This window comes from Choloepus didactylus, chromosome 20 (assembly GCF_015220235.1).
Source record: "Choloepus didactylus isolate mChoDid1 chromosome 20, mChoDid1.pri, whole genome shotgun sequence".
NCBI classification, from domain to species: Eukaryota; Metazoa; Chordata; class Mammalia; order Pilosa; family Megalonychidae; genus Choloepus; species Choloepus didactylus.
The window spans coordinates 12,193,646-12,219,549 of NC_051326.1; the positions used below are offsets into that span (position 1 = coordinate 12,193,646).

At 43.0% G+C, this 25,904-nt stretch overlaps 2 protein-coding genes across 12 annotated transcripts in view; both read right to left on the bottom strand.

Moving 5' to 3' along the window:
* Positions 1–41: 41 nt before the first annotated feature.
* Positions 42–25,474, bottom strand: TP53I3 (tumor protein p53 inducible protein 3). Of its 4 annotated transcripts, XM_037813331.1 has the most exons (10): positions 25,335–25,474; positions 24,375–24,512; positions 18,741–18,790; positions 7,395–7,521; positions 7,072–7,163; positions 6,680–6,822; positions 5,345–5,612; positions 2,796–3,008; positions 1,740–1,936; positions 42–553 (listed from the first exon to the last, which is right to left on the bottom strand). In XM_037813331.1, the coding sequence occupies exons 6-10, from the start codon at positions 6,815–6,817 to the stop codon at positions 371–373; spliced, it is 999 nt and encodes a 332-aa protein (XP_037669259.1). In that variant the 5' UTR covers positions 6,818–6,822; positions 7,072–7,163; positions 7,395–7,521; positions 18,741–18,790; positions 24,375–24,512; positions 25,335–25,474; the 3' UTR covers positions 42–370. The 4 variants fall into 4 exon arrangements, with proteins under 4 accessions (XP_037669259.1, XP_037669258.1, XP_037669257.1 ...); XM_037813330.1 differs by lacking the exon at positions 7,072–7,163; XM_037813329.1 differs by lacking the exons at positions 7,072–7,163; positions 7,395–7,521; positions 18,741–18,790; positions 24,375–24,512; positions 25,335–25,474 and having other exon boundaries at positions 6,680–6,851.
* Positions 7,429–25,904, bottom strand: part of PFN4 (profilin family member 4) — a 68,949-nt gene continuing 50,473 nt past the window's right edge. For 2 of the 8 annotated variants that reach the window (XM_037813344.1, XM_037813343.1), the window contains exons 2-6: positions 24,891–25,019; positions 24,375–24,512; positions 23,472–23,577; positions 18,741–18,790; positions 7,429–7,521 (exon numbers count right to left, since the gene is read on the bottom strand). In XM_037813344.1, coding sequence (XP_037669272.1) covers positions 18,762–18,790; positions 23,472–23,577; positions 24,375–24,512; positions 24,891–25,007 — 390 coding nt within the window. In that variant the 5' untranslated portion in view covers positions 25,008–25,019 and the 3' untranslated portion in view covers positions 7,429–7,521; positions 18,741–18,761. The other 6 variants (XM_037813339.1, XM_037813340.1, XM_037813342.1 and 3 more) reach the window with 6 other exon arrangements.

Below are 25,904 nucleotides of genomic sequence, written 5' to 3' on the forward strand. Positions count from 1 at the left end.
GCCGGGCGCGCGCGGGCGGGTCGGGAGAGGTGCGTCGCGGCTGACGCTGTGCCCTAATCCCGGCTCCTGCCGTGGCCTTCCCGGCTTAAACCCTCGGTGGCCCGGCCTCCCTTGTCATCTCCGCGGCGACGCGCGTTCTGACACCCATCTGACACCTGCCCCGCGGTCCCAGACCTCGCGAGCGCGCTTCAAGTCCACTCTCTTTATTTCTTCAAACCTGCTTTACAGGGATCTGTTACCGAGGTCTGGGGAGGGCCAGGGGAACCGGTTGGGGAGTAGCATCGCCTCTTGTCTGTGGACTGTGAAATTTTTTCCAAGTTTGCTCCAGGAAGGCCTGGGGTGGCCGCGTCTTGTAGTGCCCCGGCCGCCCTCACTGGGGCAGCTCCAGGACGATTTTGCCCACGTTCCTGTTACTCTCCATGTATGCATGCGCATCTTGGATTTCGGTCAGCGGGAAGATTCTGTCCAGAACAGGCAGGAGACGCTGGGGGCCCTCCGAGAAGAAGTGGGGCAGGACTTGTTCCGTGAAAGCCTTCACCAGCATTTGCTTGTACTGATGAGGAAAAGGAGACTGTCAGACTGGACAGAGGCCTTACCCTGCCACTTCCCATCCTGCTCAGCCTCTGCTCTCTCTGAAACGTGTACACAACTGAAAAAGCAGAGGAGAACCCTTTTCACTTCCCAGCATGCATGTGCATGTCCCCGAAAGTGGAACCTCATTCTGTCCCAGATAAGGATTGGAGCCTGAAATAAAATATTCTCATCCCTGACAACCTAAGGGCTGTTTTTAAATAAAGGCTTTAAGCAGGGGGCAGCCACAGCCAGGACTTGCATAGGATCAGTGCAAAAGGGATGCTAAAGTTCTGCTGTCCCCCAGCTGGTGTTGGGAAATTGTGGTGGATTGGATTCTGTACCCCAGTTTGGACAAGTTCTTAGTCTTGGTCTGCATTCTTGTGGGTGTGGACCCATTGTAAATAAGATGTAATCAGGATGTTACTTCAGTTAAGGTGTGGCCCAACTGGATCAGGTTGGGCTTTAACCTGATTCCTGGAGTCCTTTATGGGCAGACTGAAAGTCAGATAGAGACAGAAGCCACATGGAGCAGCCAGAAACTGGACATCACTGGAACCCGGAAGAGAAAGAAGATGCCACCATCTGATGGAAAACTAAGGATGCCCCAAAGATTGCCAGCCAAACAAAAGATACCCACCCCCCAAGGAAGCAAGCCTTCTAGCCTCTGAAACCATGAGCCAATGCATTCCTGTTGTTAGGTCAACCCATTTTATGGTATTTGTTTTAGCAGCTGGGAAACAAAAGCAGAAGCATCCCCAAAGGTGGTACCTGTGAGAATGCCACATAGAAGATTTTAGGAATATATAATCTGCTGAAGGTAGAGGCTTCCTTACTTTTCTTAGCATACTGCAAAGCATTCTGCCTTTGAAAACAGTCTTGGAACTACTAGTACTTCTAATATGCTAAATGCTTTGCTCATTCTGTTAGAAAGTTTAGATTATATATGAAGTATTAGCCGCCCTCCTTCCAAGATGTCAAGGCTTCTATTGACCAACACTACTAATTAGTTCTATGAAATTGGGTTACCTATTTATTGGGGGGGAGAGAAAGCAGGTTTCTATATAGGCTCCCAAACCTAAGATGTAACAGAGCTTCCTTTCTCAGGGTTATGGAAATAAATTATACTTTCTGGGTAATCATATGTTCTCTTTTCACTCACTACTCACCTTTTTGTCTCTAGATCTCAGCAAACTGGTGATTAGACTTCCTCGTTTAAAAACTAGCTTTGAAAACAGGGGCCCACTGATGTTAGCTCCTCCCATCAGACCATAGAGAACCCAGCGACCGTCAAGAGCCAGACAGTTGACATTCTTCTCCCAGTAAGATCCGCCAATGCAGTCTAGGATAAGGTTGACTCCAGCACCTTCCACATAAAACAGATACGTGATACCAGTCAGACACAGAAAGCCTGGCACAAAATAAGACTCATGATATATAGTGGCTATATGGGTATAAATACAGGTGAAAGTGGTAAATCTGTAGGTTGGAACTAGAAACATTGCTCCTGGAAATGTTGTACATGGAGTTTAGGTAGCTAAACTCTAAGACAGCATGTATAACATAGTTGATATTTTACGATCCCTAGCCACAGCAAGTGGGAAATGACCTGATCTCTTCCCTCACCCCATTGGCACACAGGCTTAAGTGAGAACAGAATAGGGGAGGTCTACACGAGACTACAGAGCAGGCTTATTCACATCTAAGTTATGGAGTATCTGCACTGAGTTATCTGAACAGTAGGCCTGCTGGCTTTGGTTTCCTCTCACCTTTACTACTCATCTGAAAAACTGAAAGAGATGAGCCAAGAACAATATTTTTTGACAAGTACATCCCCTCTCCCACTTACCTCCCTACCACCCCAACTCCACGCTGACCAAAACAAAACAGGTGTCTGTCTCAAACCTCCTGTTTATTCCCTGAAGGTGGCAGGCGGAGAAGAAAAGATCCTCAATAATTTCAAGTCAACTCTGAGTGATTATACGTTTATAAAATGTTTATAAATCATATCATTTGCAAGAATGTACGTGAAAACCTTCTTCGTCCGAAATATTGACTGCCTGTCTCCAACGGTCAAATACCCAAGGCCTAGAATTTGACCAGGGCAGCTGTGGTGAATTTAGGCAAGGCGAGGCCAATCCCAAGCATGGGTAACCTTGAGTACAATGAGGATTTTATTGAATCATCCCTAAAATTCCTGCTGAGCTGCACAAGCAGTTCTTCACCTTTGGTGAATTTCAGTATTGCTTCGGAAAAGTCCTCTTCTTTGTAATTGAATCCAGCAGTGGCCCCGAGCTTTGCTGCTGTCTGAAGCTTGTGCTGCGAGCCTGCTGTGACAAGAGGAAGAGCTCCAGCCATCCGGGCGAGTTGGATGGCAGCTGTGCCCACACCACTTGCTCCTGCATGGATCAGGACAGAGTCTCCGGCCTGAACGTTTCCTGTGACAGAAAGTACAGGGATAGTTTCCTTTACTTTACATCTGCTGCTCATTCCTCACCTGGCCCTGGGACCACCAAATGCCTTATCTCTCACTCTTTTAACTGCCTTTTTTGTCCACAATGGCAGTTCTTTTTATGTCTTATTGCCTTTTGGTCAAAGCAGAAAACAACCTTTTGAAAGAGGTTCTTATTAGCAGTTACATTCACAATCTATGCTTTACCTAGGAAATAACACTAAAAAGTGCCTCTCTGCTCTATACCTGAACCAGTAAGAATAACTAACCACCATCCCTAGCGTCATCTGAAACCAGCCCTTCTGTCTCCAGTTGGCTCCCAGTTGGTCTCATAACCTAGGAGCCATAAACAAGCCACCAGGATCCTCCTAAAATGGAGCTTTCATCGTCACTTTCTAATCAAAATTTATAGTAGTTCTCTTACTGGGACTTAATCATGTCCCCCCACAAAATGCACATTCAGGACCCAATAGCCCAATCCTGTGGGTGTGAACCCATTTGTAAAAAGGATTTTTGAAGATGACTTTGGTTAAGGTATACATAGAATGAATGAGGGTGGGCCTTAATCCAATATGGCTAAAGTCCTTAGAAGCAAAGAAAATTGGACACAGAGAGAAACCATGGTGGAATAAAGAAGCTGAACGTCACTGGAACGTGGAAGAGAAAGAAGATGCTACCATGTGCATTGCCACGTGACAGAAAAGCCAAGGAACCCCAAAGATGGCCAGCTAGCAAGAAGATACTGATCCCAGGAGGAAACAAGCCTTCTAACCTCTGAAACCATGAGCCAATAAAATCCTGTTGTTAGGCCAGCCCGTATGGTGCTTATTTTAGCAGCCAAGAAATTAAAACATTCTTTATTGGCCTTTCCCAGGAGGAAACAAGCCTTCTAACCTCTGAAACCATGAGCCAATAAAATCCTGTTGTTAGACCAGCCCGTATGGTGCTTGTTTTAGCAGCCAAGAAATTAAAACATTCTTTATTGGCCTTTGCATTAAGTCCAGCCAGCCTGATATTCAAGGCCACCACAGTCTGGTCTCAGCCTCATCTCTAACAAATGATGACAGTTATCCTTCACTTCTGAGCAGCTGATCTTACTTGACCTATTGCTTAGGCCCCCCTGAGGCTTAGCATGCCTGCTTTCCATCACAACTCTACCCATTCTTCAAATCCTTCTGTTCTCGAAGCTTTTTCAGACTCACCCTTGCCTACACCAACTTTTCCCATCTTGATCTTGTATTGTAGTTAGAGGCAGAGGCCACAGTTTCAAACCCTGTGTCTGATTGTTTGCTGTGTAATTCTTGTGAATGCCTCTGGTCTTCCCAGTTACACTGAGCTCCCTAAAGGCAGGGACCAAGTCTCTTTAGGCTCCCTCTCACGAGCTTTTGGCCAGCCTCAGCAGGGCTTGGGGGGAGAAAAATGAGTAGATTGAAGGGTCCCTTCTCCACTTGGGCTCCCAGAGAGAAACTAAGCTTGACTTTGAGAAGCTGGGACTACTGCTGGGCCTACACAGTGAAGATGTGTACAGGCCTTCTATCTGCTAACCAGGATTTTCAGTGTCAACATCAGGCCATTGCTCATATTTTGAGGCTCTGATACTATGCCTGGTAGAGTAGGGTGAGGTGCTGGGTCTGGGTGTGGCTAGAAGGCCAGGCCAAGCAAAGATGCAGAGGGTAGGAAGGTGTGAGGTTGGCTTTGGAGACATAAACCTCCTAGTGCTGGTGTGGAGACTGAGGGTGTGATGAGAGACAAGGCTGGAAGGTCAGGTGGGGCCTGGGTCACAGAGGGCACTGGAAGTGGTCACCATCACAGGTTTTGGAGTAGAGGGCACCTTAGTCAGAGCTGTACTTCTGCAAGATTAATTCAGAGATGGACTGAAGTGAGTTGAATGTCAGAACTGTCCTGAGGGGACCTTCTGAGCCAGACGTCAGAAATGTCTAGAGGAGCTCCTCGAACAGAGACAGTCTAAGGACCGACATCTGGACCTCTCTGACCCCTTTTGGTGTAAGATCAATGGAACAAGGGTGTCTCCTGTACTCCCTTGGAGGAGATGGAGACAAGCAGCCAGAACTGCTGAGAACCTTGGTTCCACCTCACCTTGGTCATAAAAACTTAGTCTCTAATTGTCTGTCAGGGCTGGGACTGGGTCAGCTTTAGGATTAGATGTTGAGGCTGTGATTAGAGGACAGGGTTGGGTCAGAACATCAGTAAGGGGATCAGAGGTGAGGGTTATCAGAGGTCTGGGTTGGGGTCAGTTTCTGGCTTCACGTGACAGGGCTAGGCTGGTAGGAGGGAATTTCAAGGGATGGGGGGCTTCCTCACCCACAAAGTGCAGCAGCTGGAAGGCGGTGAGCCAGGCCTCCGGGATGGTTGCAGCCTGGAGCAGGGACAGTCCTGCTGGGATGGGCATGAGGAGCCCTTCAGGGACTGTGACATACTGAGCCTGGCCCCCACCAGGCAGCAGAGCCATGGCCGGGTCTCCGGGCTTCCAGTTCCCCTGGCAGCCGGGTCCCAGCTCTGTCACGTGTCCAGCTGCTTCCAGTCCCAAAATGCTGCTGGCTCCTGGGGGCGGGGCATACTGGCCTTGTCTCTGCAGAGAGAGGGGTACACGATCAGAAATCTGTGTGTCATCATCCCTGGCCCTCCTCTAATATCTATTCTTTTTCTCAGAACAAAAATGCAGGATGAAGTCAGGAAAAAGTAGAAGAGAGGTCACATGTATTATGCAAATAAGAGGTGGTAGGTCACACAATCATTGGATGTCATAACTAGTAGGGTCCTTACCTATTTATCTAATCCAAACCCCTTGTTTTACAAATGGAGAACCTCAGGCCTGGGCAGGGAAATACCTTGTACAAGGTCAGAAAATAAGTTAGTAGCAAGAGTAGGAACAAAACACTGGCCTCCTTCATCACAAACGCCAGGCTCGGTGCCAGGCACTCATCCCAGTCCTCAGAAGCTTCTGCTCCTCAAAGTCTTTAGACTGGAGGAGTTTCATTAGCAGCGTGCATCAGAATCATTTAAGGAGCTTTTCCAAAGTACACTTCCTGAGCCCTGAGCATATTTATTTTGAAAAAGAGCTTCAGGTGATTCAGGTGCACATGTCTGAATTACCCTGACCAATGCAGCTGACCCAGTTTAGCAGGTGAAATTGCAGGCAAAAGAAATCCTCTCTTAGAATCCTGCCTGCTGCCAACTCTGGGACCCTCAGGGTGGAAGTTGCTCAAACTCTGCAGTCACAAACATCCTGGCTTCAAATCACAGCTCTCCTGACTCCAGTGTTGTGGCCTTGGGCATATGGTGTAACCTCTCTGACCCTCGGTTTCATTATCTGTAGATGATAAATAGTGAACATGTGAACTCCTCTCAGTCTGAGATGAGATATGGATTATCACTTTGCACACACCCTCTCAACCAATGATCTTCACTCTCCTTGCCTGGAGGCCCGTGTAGCCTGCAGATGACACAGGGTTGATTCTGCTTGGCAAACGCCCCAGTCTTGTACTGGAGAAACAAAGGAGGCGCCCACCGCAGACCATGCACGCGCGTCCTTGATGAGCGTCCCTGCAGACCCCGTGCCTTCCTCCGCTTGCCGGGTAAACGCTGACTGCGAGGCCCGGGGTCCGCCCTGCACCAGCCACGCGCGGGCCCCCGTACCTGGAGGAGGTCCGCCCGGTTCAGGGCGCTGGCCGCCACCTTGAGGAGAACTTCACCGTCTCCTGGGCTCGGCTTGGCCACCTGCTTGAGGTGAAGGTTCTCTGGTCCTCCGGGCTCGTCGAAGTGCACAGCTAGCATGTTCTCTGAGGACACAGGTAGGGCAAGGGAGGGAGCCTCGAGGTTCTCGGAGCAGCCCAGCTCCCGCGGCAGCCGCCGCGTCTCGGCGCCGGGAGGCCGAGTGCACGGGGTGAGGCGGGGTGGCCTGCGAGTCGCCGGAGGCGGCACAACAGGGGACCACTGAGGGGCGTAAGGCAGGTTCCCTTTCCCTGAGTCGGAGGCCTCCGCCCCCCGCCCCGACCCCAGGTCTCTGGGGCCCAGACCAGTGGACTTACTGTGGGCCGAGGATCACCCCTGATCCGGGCCGGCCGGCGCCCTCGTGGGCCTTCGCAGCCGGACCCCAGGCGCTGGGACTGCGCAGCCACCCCTGGAGTGGACGACCGGGCTCGAGACTGGGCAAGGGGTGGGGCCGACCAGAACTTACCCTCCGCCTCTTCCTTCGACCCCTGCCCCCTTTAAAATGCAGAGCTAGTGATATGCAAATCAGATGGTCTTTTCCCCGGGGCCTCAGAGTCTTTCAGTCCTCGTTGTAGGAAATGCTGTTTCAACCCTCACAGCAAGAAGAGAAAACTTTCTTCTATAGGGAATCAGACCTTACCTCTTGGCAGGCTTGGGATCTGTTTTCCAGCCAGGCCAGGCGGCTTCTAGCTCATCTACGTATAGTTCTGATATCCTGCCCTTCCTTCGGGAAGCTTCTTGAACTTGTGAGGGAAAGGGATTGGGTGCTAAAGAAGAAAAGTGAGAGAAGCAGTAGGAAAAAGGGAAGGTGAGAAGCAGCCCTAAGAAGATGCTGCCCGGTGAGGCAGTTTTGATTGGTGAAGACCTGGATAAACAGGCCAGATCAGGATGCCTCACCCTTGGTACAACTATTTAGCCCAGATATTCTTTATTGTGGCTGCCTGACCTGTGCATTGTAGGATGTTTAGCAGCATCCCTGGGCTCGACACACTAGATGCTACAGCAACCCCTCCCCAGTTATGACCATAAAAAATGTCTCCAGATGTTGCCAGATTTCCCCCGGGGGGGTGGTAAAACTGCCCCGTTAAGAGCCATTGGGCTAGATGAATGCACACATATGGGCTCCTGAACAAAAACAGGCTAGATAACTTTTGCAGTGGCTTACACTTTACCAACTGTGCACGTGCATTCTCGCATTTGATCTCTATGACTCTTTCCTAAAGAACTGAGATGTAGGAAGGTTAATTTAATTTCCAAAGGGCACATAGCTAGTGAATGTCAGAGCCAAGAGTCAAACCCCTGTATCCTGGTCCTGGTCCAGGGCTCTTTCTATTATAGCACCCCACCTTGCATAATAGTCTTTCCTGCCAGTTGGCAAAGCCCCCTTTTTCTAATTCACGACCCTCTAATGCACATACCTTTTGCAAAAAGGCCATTCAAGTTTTGTGTTTTATAAGGGTGCCTATTTTCCAAAAATGCCCCTCAGTCACTGCCCGTCCTCTTTCCACCTATATCAAAGCTACCATTGCAAGGAAAGGGACCAAGGAAGCCAAACAGTATGCTCAGAGAGAAGGTCCATGTGAGGCCTTTCCTGGTGGACATTTCTTACTACTTTTGCAGGGAGATTGTAGTGTCTCCGAGACAGGGACCATGCCTAGGGAGGGCAGGAAACCTCTGTTGCTGGCTCCCTGGAGCTTAAATAATACTAAACTCAGTGGCCTGGCAGTCAAGGTCCTTCTCATTCTCCCCCCCACACTCTCTCTCTCTCTCTCTCTCTCACACACTCACACTCACACACACACACACACACACCCCTTCCTAGAGAAAACTTACTTATCCTTCAAGGCCCTGTTTATGCATCTCAGGAGATTCTCCGGAGGATTATGGAATGTGGCTTTCTTCTCTCCTCCCACTACTAGAGCTATCTGCCTTTCCTGAACCAACATACTACTGAGTCCTATGAGCAGTTGGGGGCAAAAAAGACCTTAGGCTCTGTTGACATCCAGGCCAAGGGAGCTAGGGTGGGGCTTTCCCTCTCCCCACCCTTGGTCTAGGTGAGCATCTGAAGAACAATATCTGAGTTTCCGGTCAAGGAAAGCAGTGGACCCTGGGGAAAAGCTTGGCCTATAGAGATTTATGGGAAGATAAATATCCTTGTGAGTACGCCTGACCTCTGTGGTCCGTGAGAGGATCCGATGGAACTTAATGGCTCTTGAGAATATGCAAGGACAGGGAGTCAAAGGAACAGGAAGTCCTCTTACTGGCTTATACACTCCCAGCCTACAGCGGTAGAGACCACTTTCCCTTACACCATCTGTAGACCTGCTATAGTAATTCAGAGTACCCCCCAAATCAGAAAATAACTTATTTAACGGTGCCCAAGAGTCAGAGTCAAGATCTGTCAGAACAAACAGAACACAGGCCCAGCAAAATAGAGTAACTGGAGGAAACAGATGAAAACTTAAAAAAAAAAAAAAGACTGAAGCACTTGAGAATATTCAGGAAAACCAAAAAAAGTATTTCTAGAATAAAAAAAAAAATTCCCAATTAAACAATTCTAGTAGATACCTTGAAGGAGATGGTCATGTTGAGACCTGAATTAGTGGCCCAGAAGATAAAGAGCAAGAAATATCTCAGGTAACAGAGCAAAAGCCTTTAAGGATCTCTTTAGAGAAAGGACTCATAAAAAGATAAGAGAGGGGGAGGATAAATTCAGGAGACCTAGCATGAGAATAATAGGAGGAAGAGGAAAAGATGAAGAAGACACAAAAGTTAAACAAATAATAGAATTAAATTACCCTGAAATAAAACTAATTCTGCAGATCAAAAAAGTTCCCTGAGTTCAAGCCTCGACTGATGAGAAGAAACACATGTCTATATGCTGTAAAATTCCTGAACTTCTAACAAACTTCAAGGTGGAAAGAATAAGTTACTTACAAAAGATTTAAAAAGTAAGATGGCATCTAGCTTTTATCTTCAACCCTTGAACCTAGAAGAGAGTGGGCTAGCATCTACTGACTAGAAAAAAAAAGGACTGCAGCCCAGTAATCCTATTTCCAGTGAAGATATAATTCACTTGTCATGGCAAAAAATATAATTAAGAATATGTAAAAATTCAAAAAGACACATCACCCAGATACCCATCTGTCAATATTTAAGGAAAGGATCCCACCAGATAACAGATATCTCAGGGGAGAAGCTTCAAGATGGGAGAAGAGGGAGAGGAAACAGTTGTAACCAAATAAGCTTTACAAAAAATACATTAAAACTGAGTGGATTAAAAACAAACACCCATCCAAATGGATAAGGAGAGATAAGGAATGTGTAATATAAGTACTAAACTAGGAACTTTTAAAGTATAAGGGAGTTACTTTGACAGAAATTCTAATAATAGCCAAGCTCTAAATGTACTAAACTATCTCAGCAAATCTAGAAGTGGGAGGTGTTAAAGATTTCATTTATTGGTGAGTGCCTTGGTGGGGGAAACTGTCAAGAGATGGGTCAAGGGAGGAGGGATATAATTTAATGGGGGAAATAGATTATATTTAGTAAAAATCTGATTTAAAAAGTTGAGAAATGTACAGTGAAGCTTCCAAATTAACAAGGGAAAAAATGGGAATAGCCTCTTAACAAAATGAGCCAAGCAAAATAAAAGGAAAAAGAGGAAATAAAAATGTTTAATAATAAATTAAAATGGAAGAATAAAATCAGGTATATCAAACATTACAATAAATTTAAACAGACTAAATTCTCTTATTAAAAGACAAAGACTGACATATAACTTTTAAAAGGTAGCGTCTATGAAGAAGATATAATAATTATGAACCTAAATGCCTAAAACATCAGAGGAGCTAAATTTCACAAAAACTCCATTAGAAATTCAAAGATAAATAGATAAAAATGTAGTTATAATATATTTCTCTCAGGTGAGACCAGGAGAGGACATGCCCAATTGATCCTAGACCAAATTGCTAACCTACAGAACTGAGTGCATGTAAAATGATTGCTGTTTTAAGCCACTATTTTGGGGGAGGGGTGCTTTGTTATGCAACAACAGATAACTGATACACAAGGCTCCTCAAAAAGAGGTAGGCTTTCCCTCCTCTATTCTACCATAATACATCTCCTAAGGTGCTTGCAGCACTCTGTTATCTGACTTTCCTCCCCACCAGGCTTTAGATTCCTGGAGTATCTTAAATCAGTTTCCCAGTGGACAGCCGTATGCCTAATCACGTAAGTGTCCAGTTATGGTTTGTTGACCAAATGAATTGTCACACATTAAATGGGATGTTTGAGTTCCCTGAAAGAGGCCAGGAAGGGAAGTTGACAGCATTTTAAGAAGAGAAAATCAATGGGAAGTTTTCTTAGATATGACACCAAAAGCACAAGCAACCATGGAAAATATAAATAGATTGGACTTCATCTAAATTTAAAACATTTATGGGTCAAAGGACACTATCAAGAAAGTGAAAAAGACAATCCATATAATGGAAGAAAATACTTGCAATTCATATATCTGGTAAGGGACTTGTATCCAGAGTGCATGAAGAACAACTACAACTCAAAAACATTAAGAGAAACAACCACATTAAAAAATTGGCAAAGGACTTTGAAGAGACATTTCTCTAAAGAAGATATACAAATGGCCAATAAGCACATGAAAAGATGCTCAGTGCCATTAGTTATTAGTCATTAAGGAAATGCAAACCAATCAAAACCGCACTAAGAAACCACTTCAAACTCACTGGGATGGCTATAATAATAATACTTTAAAAACAGAATATAGTAAGAGTGTTGGTCAGGATGTGAAGAGGGGAAATAGGGTTATAAAATGGTGCTGCCACAAAGGAAAACAGTTTGACAATTCCTCAAAAAGTTAAACATAGAATTATCATGTGACTCAGCAATTTCACTCCTAGGTATATACCCAAGAGAACTGAAAACATAGGTTCATGCAAAAATTTGTATACAAATGTTCACAGCAGCATTACTCATAATAGTCAACAGTGGTAACAGCCCCAATGTCTGTCAATGGATGGATAAACAATTTGTAGTATAACCATATGATGGGATACTATTCATCCATAAAAGGACATGATGTACTGATAAATGCTACAACGTGGATGACTTTGAAGACTTTATGCTAAGTGAAAGAAGCCAGTCACAAAAAGCCACATATTGTATGAGTCCATTTATATGAAATGTCCAGAATAGGCAAGTTCATTGAAACAAAGAGTAGATTGGTGGTTGTCAGGGGATGTGGAGAAGAGACTTGGGACTGACTGCTAAGTAAGCCCCTAAAGGGTTTCTTTTTGGGGCAACAAAAATGTTCTGGAATTAGATAGTGGTGATAGTTGTACAGCATAATGGATATACCAAAAATCACAAATTTTATGCTTAAAAATGGTGAATTTTATGTTTTGTGAATTATATCTTTTTTAAGAAAAGAATCTACCCAAAAGACACACTGGCCAATAAAAAAGAATCAATGGGATGGTAAGAAAAAGTACATCCTCTCTCTCACACAGGCCCCCACACAAATGCACATCTCCATACCGTTGTGACCTTCAGAGCCTCCTCAGAGAAGTCCTCCTTATAATGAAACCCAGCTGCAGCAGCCAGCCTGCAGGCCACTTGAATGTTCTCTTGGAAGCTCATGGTCACCAGGGAGATGGCTTTGAACAGCCTGGTCAACTGAGTGGCAGCTGTGTCCACAGCCCCTGTGCTGGCATGGATGAGCATTGTCCCTCCTCTTGCATACTTCCTGGGGCAATGATCCAAGATAGAAGGTAAAGGGGTGGGAAGGTGTCAGGTTGGCTTTGGAGACATAAACCATGAGCCCAAGGCAAATCCCAGCAAAGGAAATAAGGAAGGCTCTGGGAGAGAAAAGGGCTTAGAGTCAGCCTGATGGGGACCCTTTGTGGACCCCTATCTTCTGGGGGCAGTCTGTTTGGCTACCAGCCCCTTTCCGTCCTCCTGCACACCCATCCATCATGGCCCAGGGGCCAAGGTGTCCCTTCTTATTCCAGGGCAATGGTTTTCACACTTTTTTTTTTCTTATACCAAGAAGCATTTTGAAAAGCTTTGTAACCCCTCTCACATTTTAAGTCAACATCTAAAACTTTTCATCCTAAATTTAAATAGTTGCAAAAGATATGATTTCTGGTTATAAATAGTGACATTTTTAACCCTCATCAGTCTTTTAAATGTATCAAGTGGAATCCAGATTTCAAAACAATTTGTTATTTATAATCAATCACCAAAAAATACCCAAACATGCTCTTCTTTAACAATTGGAAATTTTATAACCTCATTGTTCTTCTAGAAATACTATTTTCATTCTACTTTTCTCATAGAATTATATCCTGATGTATTTTATGCATTCTTCTCTGCAACAAAAATATGCATACAACCAGTAATTAATTTTTAAAAAGTATTTCCTGTGACCAAAGGGTTCGAAATCTTAAATTTCTTCTGGATTTTATCATTACAATATTATTAATCCACAATGGATCAAAAAACATGGATTTTTAAAATATTGATGTTCCAGTTTGCTAATGCTGCCCGTTTTGCAAAATACCAGAAACGGTTGGCTTTTATAAAGGTGGTTTATCTGGTTACAAAGTTACAGTCTTAAGGCCATAAAAGTGTCCAAGCTATGGCATCAACAAATATACCTTTACCGAAGGAAGGCCAGTGGTGTCCAGAAAACCTCCGTTAACTGGGAAGGCACCTGGCTGGCATCTGCTGATCCCAGGTTGTGTTCCAACTTCTCTCTCAGCTCCTGTGCATTCTTCACAGTGTCCCTCTTGGCTGCAGCACCTCCTTCTGTCTGTGAACACTTTTATATGGCTCTAGTTGATTTAATTTAGACCCATCCTGAATGGGGGTGGGGGGGTGTAACACTTCCATGGAAATTAGCCAAAGGTATTGCCCACAGTTGATTGAGTCATATCTCCCTGGAAACACTCAATCAATAGGTTTCAACCTAATCAACACTAATAGGTCTGCCCCAACAAGATTCCATCAAAGAACATGGTGTTTTGGGGGACATAATACATCCAAACTGGCACAATTGATAAATAATTACTAAACATAAAAAGTAAATATTTTTGAAAGACATCCCTTAATGATCATTGATAGGGCTGAAATTTTCCAAATAATTATTAAATCTGTGGATGATTATTTCTTATTTCTATACTGAGACTGGGTTCAGCATTAATTTTCTTCCTATTTTTCACTTTTATAGACAAGCTCTGAGAAACCTAGCTTGCATAAATTAGATGGGAAAGAAAGACGTTTCATTATAGGAGTGTCAGCCAATTCTTTTAATACCTCTGAGTTACATGATAAAAAAACAGATATATCATGAAAAATTATTTTCAATGAGCTACTATCTGACAGCTTAACTAGGTCCTCCTTCAATTTTGTGAAAGCAAAGACTGAGAAACCTACAAAGGATTTGTTAGCTGGTCATAAGTGTTATTCAGGTTCTCCATTTCTGGAATTATTATATCTGCTATTTTTTTACTTAGAGGCACCTTATTTAACATGATATACTCAGAAAAGTTTGGGAAACTAAAAATGTTAATTCCAACACACTTTTGCTGAAACAGTATTTTTTGGATAAAACCCTTTTTACCTTATTACATGCTTTAAATATATTATCATTAGCATATTGGAGCTGCAGATTTAACTCATATATTAAAAACATTGGTCACATATTCTTATTGGCAAAGCCAGTTCTCACTGTTATACTAATTAGCCAAGTCATATTACTTTGTATTGGAAAATACTTCTTAATTTTCAGTTCAAGTTAACATGTTAATATGTGCTCTCATGACAAGCATCTTGCTTCTGAATTTTAAGATAAATAGATAAGGCTAGAACTTTCCTTTCCCAGATGAATTATGATACAAAGATTTTCAATATTTCTCACTGATGTTCTTTTTCTTTGCTCTCTTGCACCTCTCCTTCACATGTGATGCATTTTTTTTTTCTTGACAAGAGAATGGAAGAAGTCATTCAATTTAAAACTAATTTTCCTTTCCTTTGGCATCCAACAGTTCTTAGACCCTTGTGGGTTGAAATGTGTCCTCCAAAAAGATATGTTCAATTCCTAATCTCCAGTGTTATGTATGTGGCCTTATCTGGAAACAGGGTCTCTCAAGATGTGATTAACTAAAATGAGACCAAATCAGGTTAGGGTAGGCCTTAATCCAGTGTGACTGGTGTCCTTATAAGAGGAGGGAATTTGGACACACAGACCGAGGAGAACACCATGTAATGACAGAGGCAAAGATTGACGTGCTGCAGTTGCAAGCCCAAGAGTGCCAAGGATTGCTGCAAAGCACCAGAAGCTAGGAAGAGGCAAGGAAGGATGCTTTCCTAGAGCATTTGGAGGGAGCATGGCCCTACCAACACCTTGACAGGCTGGGATTTTAAGCCAATAAGGCAGGGAATCTGCTCCTGGACCACAGTGATTCTCTAATGTACTGGGAGCCACCATGAAGCTTCTTGGCAGTTCACTAGCTGGCCAGGACAAAATTGAGATGAATTGAATGTTTAATAATTAATCTGGCTGAGATAGAAAGATGTATCCACCTCCACACCAGTTACAATCTTGTCACTGAGACCAGACTGCTTTGTTTGCTCAAAGACCCTCCCACCTTGAATGGACCCAACCAACATTTGTTTCAGTGACTCCTTATCTGAACTCCCTTGGCTGACTGTCTTAGCTTGCCAGTGCTGCTATATCATGTACCACAGACTGTTTGGCTTAAACAACAGGAATTTATCATCTCACAGTTTTGGAGGCTAGAAGTCCAAAATCAAGGTGTTGGCAGGGCCATGCTTTCTTTGAAGTCTGCAGCATTCTGGTGGCTAGCAGGCAAATGGTAACTCAGTTTCAATCTCTGCAACCACCACAGGGCCATCTCTCTCCCCATCTGTCTCCTCCTCCTGTGTCCAAATTCCCTCCGCTTATAAAGATTCCAGTCATATTGGATTAAGGCCCATCCCTGATTCCACTTGGCCTCACCTTAATAACATCTTCAAACATCTTATTTACAAATGGGTTTACATCCACAGGACTGGGGTTTTAGACTTGAACATGTCTGTGCCAGTTTGAATGTATTGTGTCCCCCAAACGCCATTATCTTTGATGTAATCTTGTGTGGGCAGACGTTATCAGTGTTGATTAGATTGTAATTCTTTGAGTGTTTCTTTGGAATGTGCCCCACCCAGCTGTGGGTGATGACTCTGACTGGATAACTTCCATGAAGGTGTTGCTCCGCCCATTCAGGGTGGGCCTTGATCAGTGGAGCCATATAAATGAGGTGACATAACAGAAGGAACTCAGTGCAGCTGTGAGTGACATTTTGAAGAGGAGCTATAGCCAAGAGAGACACTTGGAAGAAAGCACAGGAGCTGCAGATGAGAGACAGTTTGAAAATGGCAGTTGAAAGCAGACTCTTGCTCCAGAGAAGCTAAGAGAGGACAAATACCCCAAGTGCAACTAAGAGTGACATTTTTGAGGAACTACTGCCTATAGAGGAACGTCCTGGGAGAAAGCCATTTTGAAACCAGAACTTTGGAGCAGGCACCAGCCACGTGCCTTCCCAGCTAACAGAGGTTTTCCGGACACCACTGGCCATCTTCCTGTGAAGGTACCCTATTGCTGATGTGTTACCTTGGACACTTCATGGCCTTAAGACTGTAACTGTGTAACCACATAAACCCCCTTTTATAAAAGCCAGTCCATCTCTGGTGTTTTGCATTCTGGCAGCATTAGCAAACTAGAACAATGTTGTCTTTATGGAGGATATGATTCAGTCCACAACTCTCACCAATCTCTGTTTTTTATGGCTGCACAATCCTTCCATAGATAACATCAATACATTCAGGTGTTCAGTCTTGCAAGCTCAAGAATTATTCTTTGCGTGTTTTTACTCTCGTCCAATTTGTTTTGGTGATTTAATGTAACTTTCAGAGGACAATCATAGTTCCCTCATTTCCTGGTACTTGGGGCATCTCACTAGCCCGAAACACTGACAACGCAGCCTTCTGTTTAGCTCTGGGTCTTGACCTCCCTTGGCCTCTCTCAGAGGTTAGAAGTCCCCAACTGCTTCCTGGCTTGTCCTGCAAACTTCCTGGGCACCTTTATATTGCAAGGTACAGGTGTGACTATCCAATGACAGCATGATTTAACATCATCTGGAATTTAAAGAGTAATTTGCCTGTCCAGTCCCAGATTCACCCAGTTTAACTCACTGCAGTATCTCCTCTCATTCTCACCCACTGGTGCTTATAGTAAGACTGACTCAGACCAAACCCCACAAGCAAAGGAGGCTGATGAGTTAGAGCTAGGGGATGCAAAACCCCTCTCCCCCACCCAAATACCCACTTATAAACCATCATGGAAAACCCCTTCCCTGTAAAAAACTCCAGAGAACTGTAAAGTTCAGACTCTTTGAGCCTGTAATTCCATTTCTAGACCCAAGGAAATAATCAGAGACACAAAGAATTATGTGAAAGTTATGAAAGTAGAAATAACCTAATTTATCTAAAAAAGAGAAACGATATATTTATGAGAAATTATGCAGTGATTAAAAATGTTTTTTGAAGAATTTTAATGATATTCAGTCTTGTAACATTGACAAAGTGGGATATCAAACCATATGCCATGATGATCTAGGTTAGATCTTAAATGTATGCATTATATACTCTGAAAAAAGACAGGAAGAAAATAACACAACTATCAACAGTAATTTTCATTTAATGTAAAAAACTTGAGTAACTTATTTTCCCAAGTTTTTTCATGAATGTATATTACTTTTGGAATCAAAATTTAATAGTTTCGTAAAAATACTGTCCATACTACAGCACTGCTTGACAACCTTCAAGTGACCCTGAAGAATGTAGGCCTTTTCCCTTTGGGCCCTATCCATCTTCCCAATTTCATTTGTCCCTCCCCCACAGATACTGCTTTCCAGTCACACTGAACTTCTTGCCATTCTCTGCACACAACAGGAACTTGCATGACTGTGTGCCTTTTGCATTTGCTGTTCCTTCAACTTTGGATCCTCTCTACTCTTTTCCACACCTACCTCCCTGTGGTGGTTTGGGGCTATGTACCCTAGAAAACCCTGCTCTTAACCTTAATCCATTCCTGTGGGTGTGAACCCCTTGTAAGTAAGACCTTGTGAAGAGGTAACTTCAGTTAAGGTGTGCTCCACCTGAATCAGATGAGTCTTGATACCATTACTGAAGGCCTTATAGGGAAGGTCACAGAGAGAGAGAAAGCCAGAAGGAGCAGCCAGAAGCTGGACATCAGTGGAATCCAGATGAGAAGGGAGAGGCCAGGAGAATCCACCGTGTGCTCTGCCATGTCACAAAGGAGCCAAGGACCAAGGATCACTGGCAGCCAGAATGCCACTCTTTGGGAAGAAAGCATCACCTTGATGACATCTTGATTTGGACTTCTAGCCTCAAAACCATGAATTCCTATGGTTTAAACCAAGCCACTGCATGGTATTTGCATTAGCAGCAAGTAAACTGAAACACCATCCTCCTTCCAGATTCACTCAAATGCCATTTCAGGCTCCTGAAGGCAGTGGCTCCAGGCCCTGTGCTCTACAGTTCTTTGTTTTATATCTGTTACAACATGTATTTCATTCTAATGTGACTCATTTACAAGTGTCCCTTCCCTACCAGGTTGTGAAACTATTTGGGGTGGCAAATATGTATTATTTACTTTTGTATCACCAGTACCTAACACACAGTAGGCTAGTCAATGAATACTAAGTGAAGTTTAAATTTATTTTTACATTTTGTTCATAGAAGAGTCTAAGAGCCTGAATAGACAGATGAATGAATGGACTAGTGGTGAGGTTGATGACCAAGAACAAGTCTGTGGTCTTAGCACCCAAGCTCAGAAAAGGAATAATCGGGGAAGTAAACTCTTTGAAAAGCTGTTATACAAAACCTTTAATAGTCCTCTGATGGCTTAATTTCCTTTTTTTCTTAGATATTCTCCTGGAAGAAAACAGAAAATGGTTATTATTTATGAAGAATAAATTATCACTACTCTATGATTCATTCATTCATTTATTCATTCCACAAACACTGTTAACTTACTACCACATGTGAGGCACTGTGCTAGGTACCAGAGATACAAGGATGGATGGGTATTTAAGACACAGTCCCTACCCTCAAGGAGTTCTTTGTCCGGTAGGACAGACAAATACATTAATTATAATTCACAGTAATAAATGCCACAACAGAGGTATTTCTTCTGAGTGCTGTAGTATGAATTGGTTTTCTATGCAAGGAAGAGGCAGGATACATATGGCTGGGGCAAAGGGAACAGAATGGGAGAGGGTTTAGGGGAGCAAATAAATCTACTGCCCTCCTCGACTAAGTGCAGACTATGATCTAAATTTAAAGTGGATGTTGGCATTTTATTTTTAACAAGCTGTTTAAAAAAAAAAAACTTGAAAATTGAGGCTTAACTCATCAAAAATATTAATATATTTCTTAAATTGAGTGCTTGATGTTACTTAATCTGTTCTCCTCCATTGCAATCATGACACTGGGAGAAAAGGGATGTATTAAGTGACAAAAAAAGCAGACACCTGAAAAGTTAGCTGCAAGACAAATTCCACAAAATGAGCATGTTTACCCACCAATTTATGTTAAAGAATTGGAGATCTGGTTCCTGGATGAAATTTTCATGAGAATAAATAAATATCAAAACCATTAAAGTATCTGCCTCATCTATCCACGTCCATATCTATCTATTGAAACACAGATCCCAGTTCGTTAGCAAACGGATTCACTTATACAGGCAACTCTTAAGTGAAAAACTAGGAAACTTAGTTGGCTTCTAAGGGAGTTAGAAGTCTATCCCCCAACCTTATTTTATAGAGAGGTCACAGAGAAATTTAAGGAAAAAAATCATATTTATCTGATAATTCAATAATAATGTTAAAAAGAAATTTTAAAAAGCTTATAAAAGAAAAACTTGCCCATATGCTTAAATATATATATTTTTTAACTGAGGACTTCGATGTAAAGATAGCATTTTATAAATGTAGGTGATTCACTAATAAGTTTTAAAAAAAAAATCTGAGTGGAGGATTATGGGAAGATGGCAGAGTAGGAAGCTTCAGGAAACAGTTCTGCTATCAAAACAGCTATTTAAATTGGCAGGAACTGTCTGAATCAACTATTTTGAGTCTAGTCTAACACTGTACGGCATCGAGGGAGGGGCTGGAGGAAGAGGCTCGTAAATTGTGGTAAATATCCATGAATTTTGATAGGGACTGCAGCCTGGGCTCCTGGTGCAGCTTGCTGAGGTCAGGGTGGACTATAAGTACCTAGTCCTCCAAATCAGCATGTGGTCTGACTGCTGATCACTGCTTTCAATCAGCTACTTCAACTTCAGAACACTGTGGGGCTGGCTCTGAGGGCGGCCATTGGTCCAACCTCCCTCAGGCCAAAGAGGCAGAGCAGTCTTGAAGGGGCAGTAACTTTTCTCTCTCTTTTTCCCATTCCCAATTTGGGAGCAAAACTAGTTTGGAAAATTCACAAATTGATGGCTCCAGCCCTCAACAAACAACAAAAACAACAACAAAACCTACCAATTCCAGAAGAGTGGGAGTACTAAGTTTCCAGAGGTATGACAACATAATACTCAGAATGTCCAGTTCTCAACAAAAAATTACAAAACACATAATGAAAAAGGAAAGTACATCAGGAAAGTATTTACAGGAAAAAAAGAATTTGCCAGAAGCCATCCCTGAGGAAGCTCATACATTGGAACTATTAGTCAAAGACTTTAAACCAACTGTCTTAAGTATGTTCCGTAAACTAAAGGAATCCATATATAAAGAACTAAAGAAATTAGGAAAACATTGTTTGAACAAAATAAAGAGATGGAAATTAAAAAAGGAAACCAAATAGAAATTTTGGAGCTGTAAATTACAGTAATTGAAATGACAAACTCATTAGACAGATGGATTCAACAGATTTGATCAAGTAGAAGAAAGGTTCAGTGAATTTGAAGACAAGGCAATTGGAGGATGCTGGCAAGGATGCAAAGAAATAGGAATCCTCGTATATTGTTGGTGTGACTGTAAAATGGTGTAGCTGCTGTGGAAGACACTTTGGCAGTTCCTCAGTAAATTAAACATAGAATTATCATAGGACCTGACAATTCCACTCCTAGGTGTACACCCAAAAGAATTGAAAGCAGGGACTTGGACAGATATTTGTGTATCAATGTTCTTCACGGCATTATTCAGAAAAATCAAAAGGTGGAAGTAACCCAGTGTCCATCAACAGATGAATGGAAAAACAAAATGCAGTATACCCATACGATGGAATATTATTCAACCATAAAAAGAAGTGAAGTACTGATACATGCTACAACATGGATGAACCTTGAAGTCATCATCATGATGAAAATAATCAGGAAGCAGATAGTGATGAAAGTTACACAGTATTGTCAGTGTACTTAATGTCAAAGTATTGTCCACTTAAAATGGTTAAAATTATTTTTATGCTATGTATATTTTGCCACAATTAAAAATTAATTATTTTTAAAAACCTGAGTAATTTGTTAAAGAAGTAGCACAGCATTCTTTACCTAATAACTGTTTAAAGGCTTTCTTTAAGAAAAAGTCAGGCTCCTAAAATCTTTCATAGTAAACATTTTTAAAAGATAGTCATAATTCTTTACTTTCCAAGTTTTTTACAATGACCATGTATAATTTTTTGATAGAAAAAGTAGATTTGAAAGAAAAAGTTAAGGAAATAGAAGTAATGAAACAAGTAAGTATATGAGCATTGCCCATTCCTCACAAACATCCAACCACTTCCAAGACAGCCTGTCCCTTCCCAGAGAAGTGGATCTTTGAGTCAAGATGTTGGTGCCCTTCTAACCAGCTCACATTTTTGGGGGTCTTTTGTGGCCCTAAGCAAAAATCCCATCCCTCACTGCCAATGACAGCATCTTTCTTCATTACAGGGATCAGGCATCTTCTTTGCTCCACTTCTGCACAGGTTTCCAGTTTACAGAGGTTTTGTCCTCATGGGAGAGCTAAGGAATCAGCCTTGGGCCTTAGCTGATAAGATAAAGCCTGGCCTCATCACCTATCTTCGTAGCCTTATTTTCCAGATACCTTTAATTAGATAATGTCCAGATCTACAAATCTCCATTATACCTTCCTACTCTTGCCCTACTCCACTGAAATTGAACCTCCTTCAAATCCTGAGACCAGCTCAAAAAGGGTCCTTGGCGGTTAAGGGTTTGTACTTCCCATATTGGAGTTTACCACTTCTATTAGGTGTTTCCTAAGTGTGTCTTGGCCAGGCTTAGTCCCATTTGCTCCCAGAAGACCTCACTGCCAGCCGTGCAGCATGGTTTATGACAATCACCTCCTCCAGGCAGTTATTTATGCCTGGGAAGGTCTGTACATATACACATTTGTGTGTATATTATATTTTGTTTCTGTGATATTCCTTAAGTTCTCAATCCCTTAAGATTCAGCTCTCTGGAGTCTTCCCTGACTTTGACAAGCAAAAGTTATTCATTTATTTGTTCATCAAACATGTATTAATTGTCTACTCAACATTAGGCACTATCTTAGGTACAAATCTTACTTTCTAGGGGCTCACAGTTTAGGTAAACAAAGAACTCTAACGGGGGTAACAATAGAGTTATGTATAAAATATACAGCACAGTGAAAAGGCGGCCATAATTGAAGACTTGGGTCTTCAATGATGATTAGGAACTTGCCAACTGGATGTGAGGGAAGACATTTCAGGCAGATAGAATAACATATGTAGAAGCATGGAAGGTAGAGACGGGTCTTAACCAGCGTTGACTCCCTACTTTATCTAAGATAGTGCAGGGCACATAGTAGATCATCACTGTGTACTTGTTAAAGAATGAATGAATGGCTGCTTTACTCGTTGGAGGCGTCTACTACTTCAAAGGAATGTTTAAACAACTTTTTTTTAGGAAAAAAATCTAAACACAAACACAATTTCTCACTTCCTAAGCTTAAGTCCCACAGATTTAGTTTCCTAGTCTTATGTTAGATCTTTGTTCTGAAACATATAGACATGTAAGGGGAGTGTCATTCATTCCTGGCTGCTTGGCTCACAGGATTTCCCTTTTCTGGAAACAGCCCCCCCCCCCTTTTTTTTTTTTTTAATTCAGTTTTATTGAAATATATTCACAAACCATACAGTCATCCATGACAGCCCCTTTTTATAGGTTGGGCCCTCAGCAGCCACATCTCTGCAGAGTCCCCCTCTCCAGCTCACCCCTACCATGGATAGCTGAGCGATCTATGGAAAAACTCTCTGACCCACGACTTGTCAATTAGGGTACTCAGAGGAATTAAGAGGAAGGAGGGGAGGATCTGCCATGAAACCAGCCAGGAGAGGAAGTAGTTCCCCACAACAGGACAGAACAAAGCTGACTCACAAAGAAGCAGAGACAAGAGTCCTAACAGTGTTCTGAAGCCTGGAATCAGTTTTCCCTGTGGCTCAGCCCTGTTCTTCTGGTGGTTATGTATGTAAATCCAGTATTTTCCCAAAAAGTTCCTCCTTTCTGCCCTAGCTGGTTTGAGTTGGGTCTCTGGCTTGTAGCCAGACTACCTGAATAACACAGGAAACAAAGGCAGGGGTTGGAAGGCTCACTTACCCAGCTTCTCTGTAGCTTCCACACAGACACTAGGATACATGCCCTCACTGTAAGTTGCCACCAAAAGATACTGCTGGGTCTTCACAACGACCACGCCAGTGTTTTCCTCGATAAAGAATGAAATAGAATACACTTTTCTTGGTCTAATCACAAGACCCAATAGTTTATGCTTTGGCCACATTTTTCACCATTTCTTAACTTCTGTAAATTAATGGGCTTGTTTTTGGATTCACTAATCTTTTCCACTACTTTAGTTGTCTTTCCTCGAAAAGTTTCAGACTGTTTTAATAACATGTAATTTGAAAAAGTTGCCCAGTTGATTATAATACATACCCTTATCCCAATTAAGAACAGCTGACACAATGGAAATATAATTGATTTTGGAATTAGACAGCCCTGAACTTGAATCTCAGCACTTCCATTTTCTGCTATATGACTGTGGAAGTTACTTAACCTCCTAAAGCCTCAGTTTCCTCACCTGCAAAATGATATTATTCAGGTTATACTTCAGACAAAATGTGCCTAACCCATATACAGCAGCCAATACATGTGAATTTCATCCCCGCAATTCCTTATAGGCAACAGGGAGCCAAGAGAGGTTTTAAGCACAGGACTGATACCATCAACTCTGTTTGTTTCAAGAAGGATGATGCAGGGTATGAAGAGAGACGACAGTTCAGGCAAAATTCAGTTGATGGATTTTGGAATGAATGCTTCTCAAAACGAGGCTCTCTGATAGAACTTATCCATATACCTTCCTGGCACTAAACTGCTGTCTCACATATTGCCTTTAGGCAATAATGGGCTTAGTCTGTTTTATAGATAGAATCAGGAGGGGCAAAGAAAAGTGGAGTAATATTCTTAAGATTTTTACCCAGCTGTCTTCAAATCTTGAATACTCACATTTTTAGCATAAAGAGAATAATCATCTGCCCGGACACATTTGTAATCCTTTTCCTTAAAATACAATCCCTCTCTTCGGGCTTGCAAAGGGTTCTTGGCAAATCCGTTCACAAGTGTTCGAATGTCACTGGGCATTATCTGCAGAAGTTAAATCGTTAGATGAGGGATCTGAAAACTATGACCCATCAGCCAAATTCAGTCCACTGCCTGGTTTTGTATGGTCTGCAAACTAAGAATGTTTTTTACATTTTTAAATGGTTGAGAGAAAAAATCAAAGACTAATATTTTGTGATGTGAACATAAGAAATTAAAACTTCAGTGTCCATAAATAGATTTTTATAGGAACACAGCCACACTCATTCTTTTATGTACTGTCTATAGCTGCTTGCCTTACAGCTGCAGAGTAGAGTAGTTGTGACAAATACCATATGGCCTGCAAGCCATTTGGCTTGCCATTTGTCTCTTTATAGAAAAAGTTCACTTAAAATTCTTATGCCCAAACTTGTTTTGTCTTACACTAAATCCAGGTGATGCTACACACAGGCTCCGCTCCTGGAGCTTGATGAGGGCTGCACTGTCCACATGCTTTGTTCCCAATAGGGTGTCCAATAGTAAGTTCTGTAAATGGCTCATGCTCCCTCAACTCTGAAAAAGGGAAGTGCAGTTGAAGTTAACTTTTAAAAGGCATGTGAATACAAAGGTCCAGTAGCCACTGCAGGCTGTGTATCAGCATTTGTACTTTGGAAAGACTAAGAGTGAAAAAGGTGATCCATCTCTGGTGTCCCCCAGTACTTAAGAAAATTAAAATCACAGATCACACAGAATGGGTTATAGAGTTTGGAAAATGACAGCCTCATAATTTTCTAGCTATGTCAATGGCTTTCAACCCTCTCTCCTTGTACATCCGAATCACCTGGGGATTAAACACACACACACACACAAAACTACACAGGCCCCCACCCTCAGGGATCCATTTTCATGGGTCTGGCGTGCAGCACAAGCACCGATAATTTTTAAAGGTGCGCGCGACAACTGAAGTGTGCAGGCAGGACAGCCACTGAGCCAAGGAGACACACGGGTCAGGAATCCTCACATTCCCTTCCCGCTGAGCAGATCGGCGCCAACTCGGCACTGACACTAACAACACCCCAGCGACACTTAAACCAACGTTTTCCGCCCAAGTCCCCAAAGTCTTCTTGGGCCGCCACCAGGACAACCTCGACCCACACTCGCCCTTCCAAGAGAGAACGAAGGGCGGGCGCCCCTTTCCTCGCCTCGCGTCCCCTGACGGTTTGGCCGGCGGAGAGGTTCCCGGGGCAGGGCTGAGCCGGGTGGCTGCGGTTAATTTTCAGTCCTGTTGGCCGGGGAGACGCGCTTAAACACAACCGAGCGGCGCCCGCCGGCCTCGGGCCAGAAGCCCAGAGCTCGCAGAGGGGCTGGCCTGCGAGGACCCGCCCCTCACCCGCCGCGGGGAGAAGGCGGGGCGGGAAGACGAAGCGCCCCTGCGACTGGCGGGAACAGCTGCCAGTC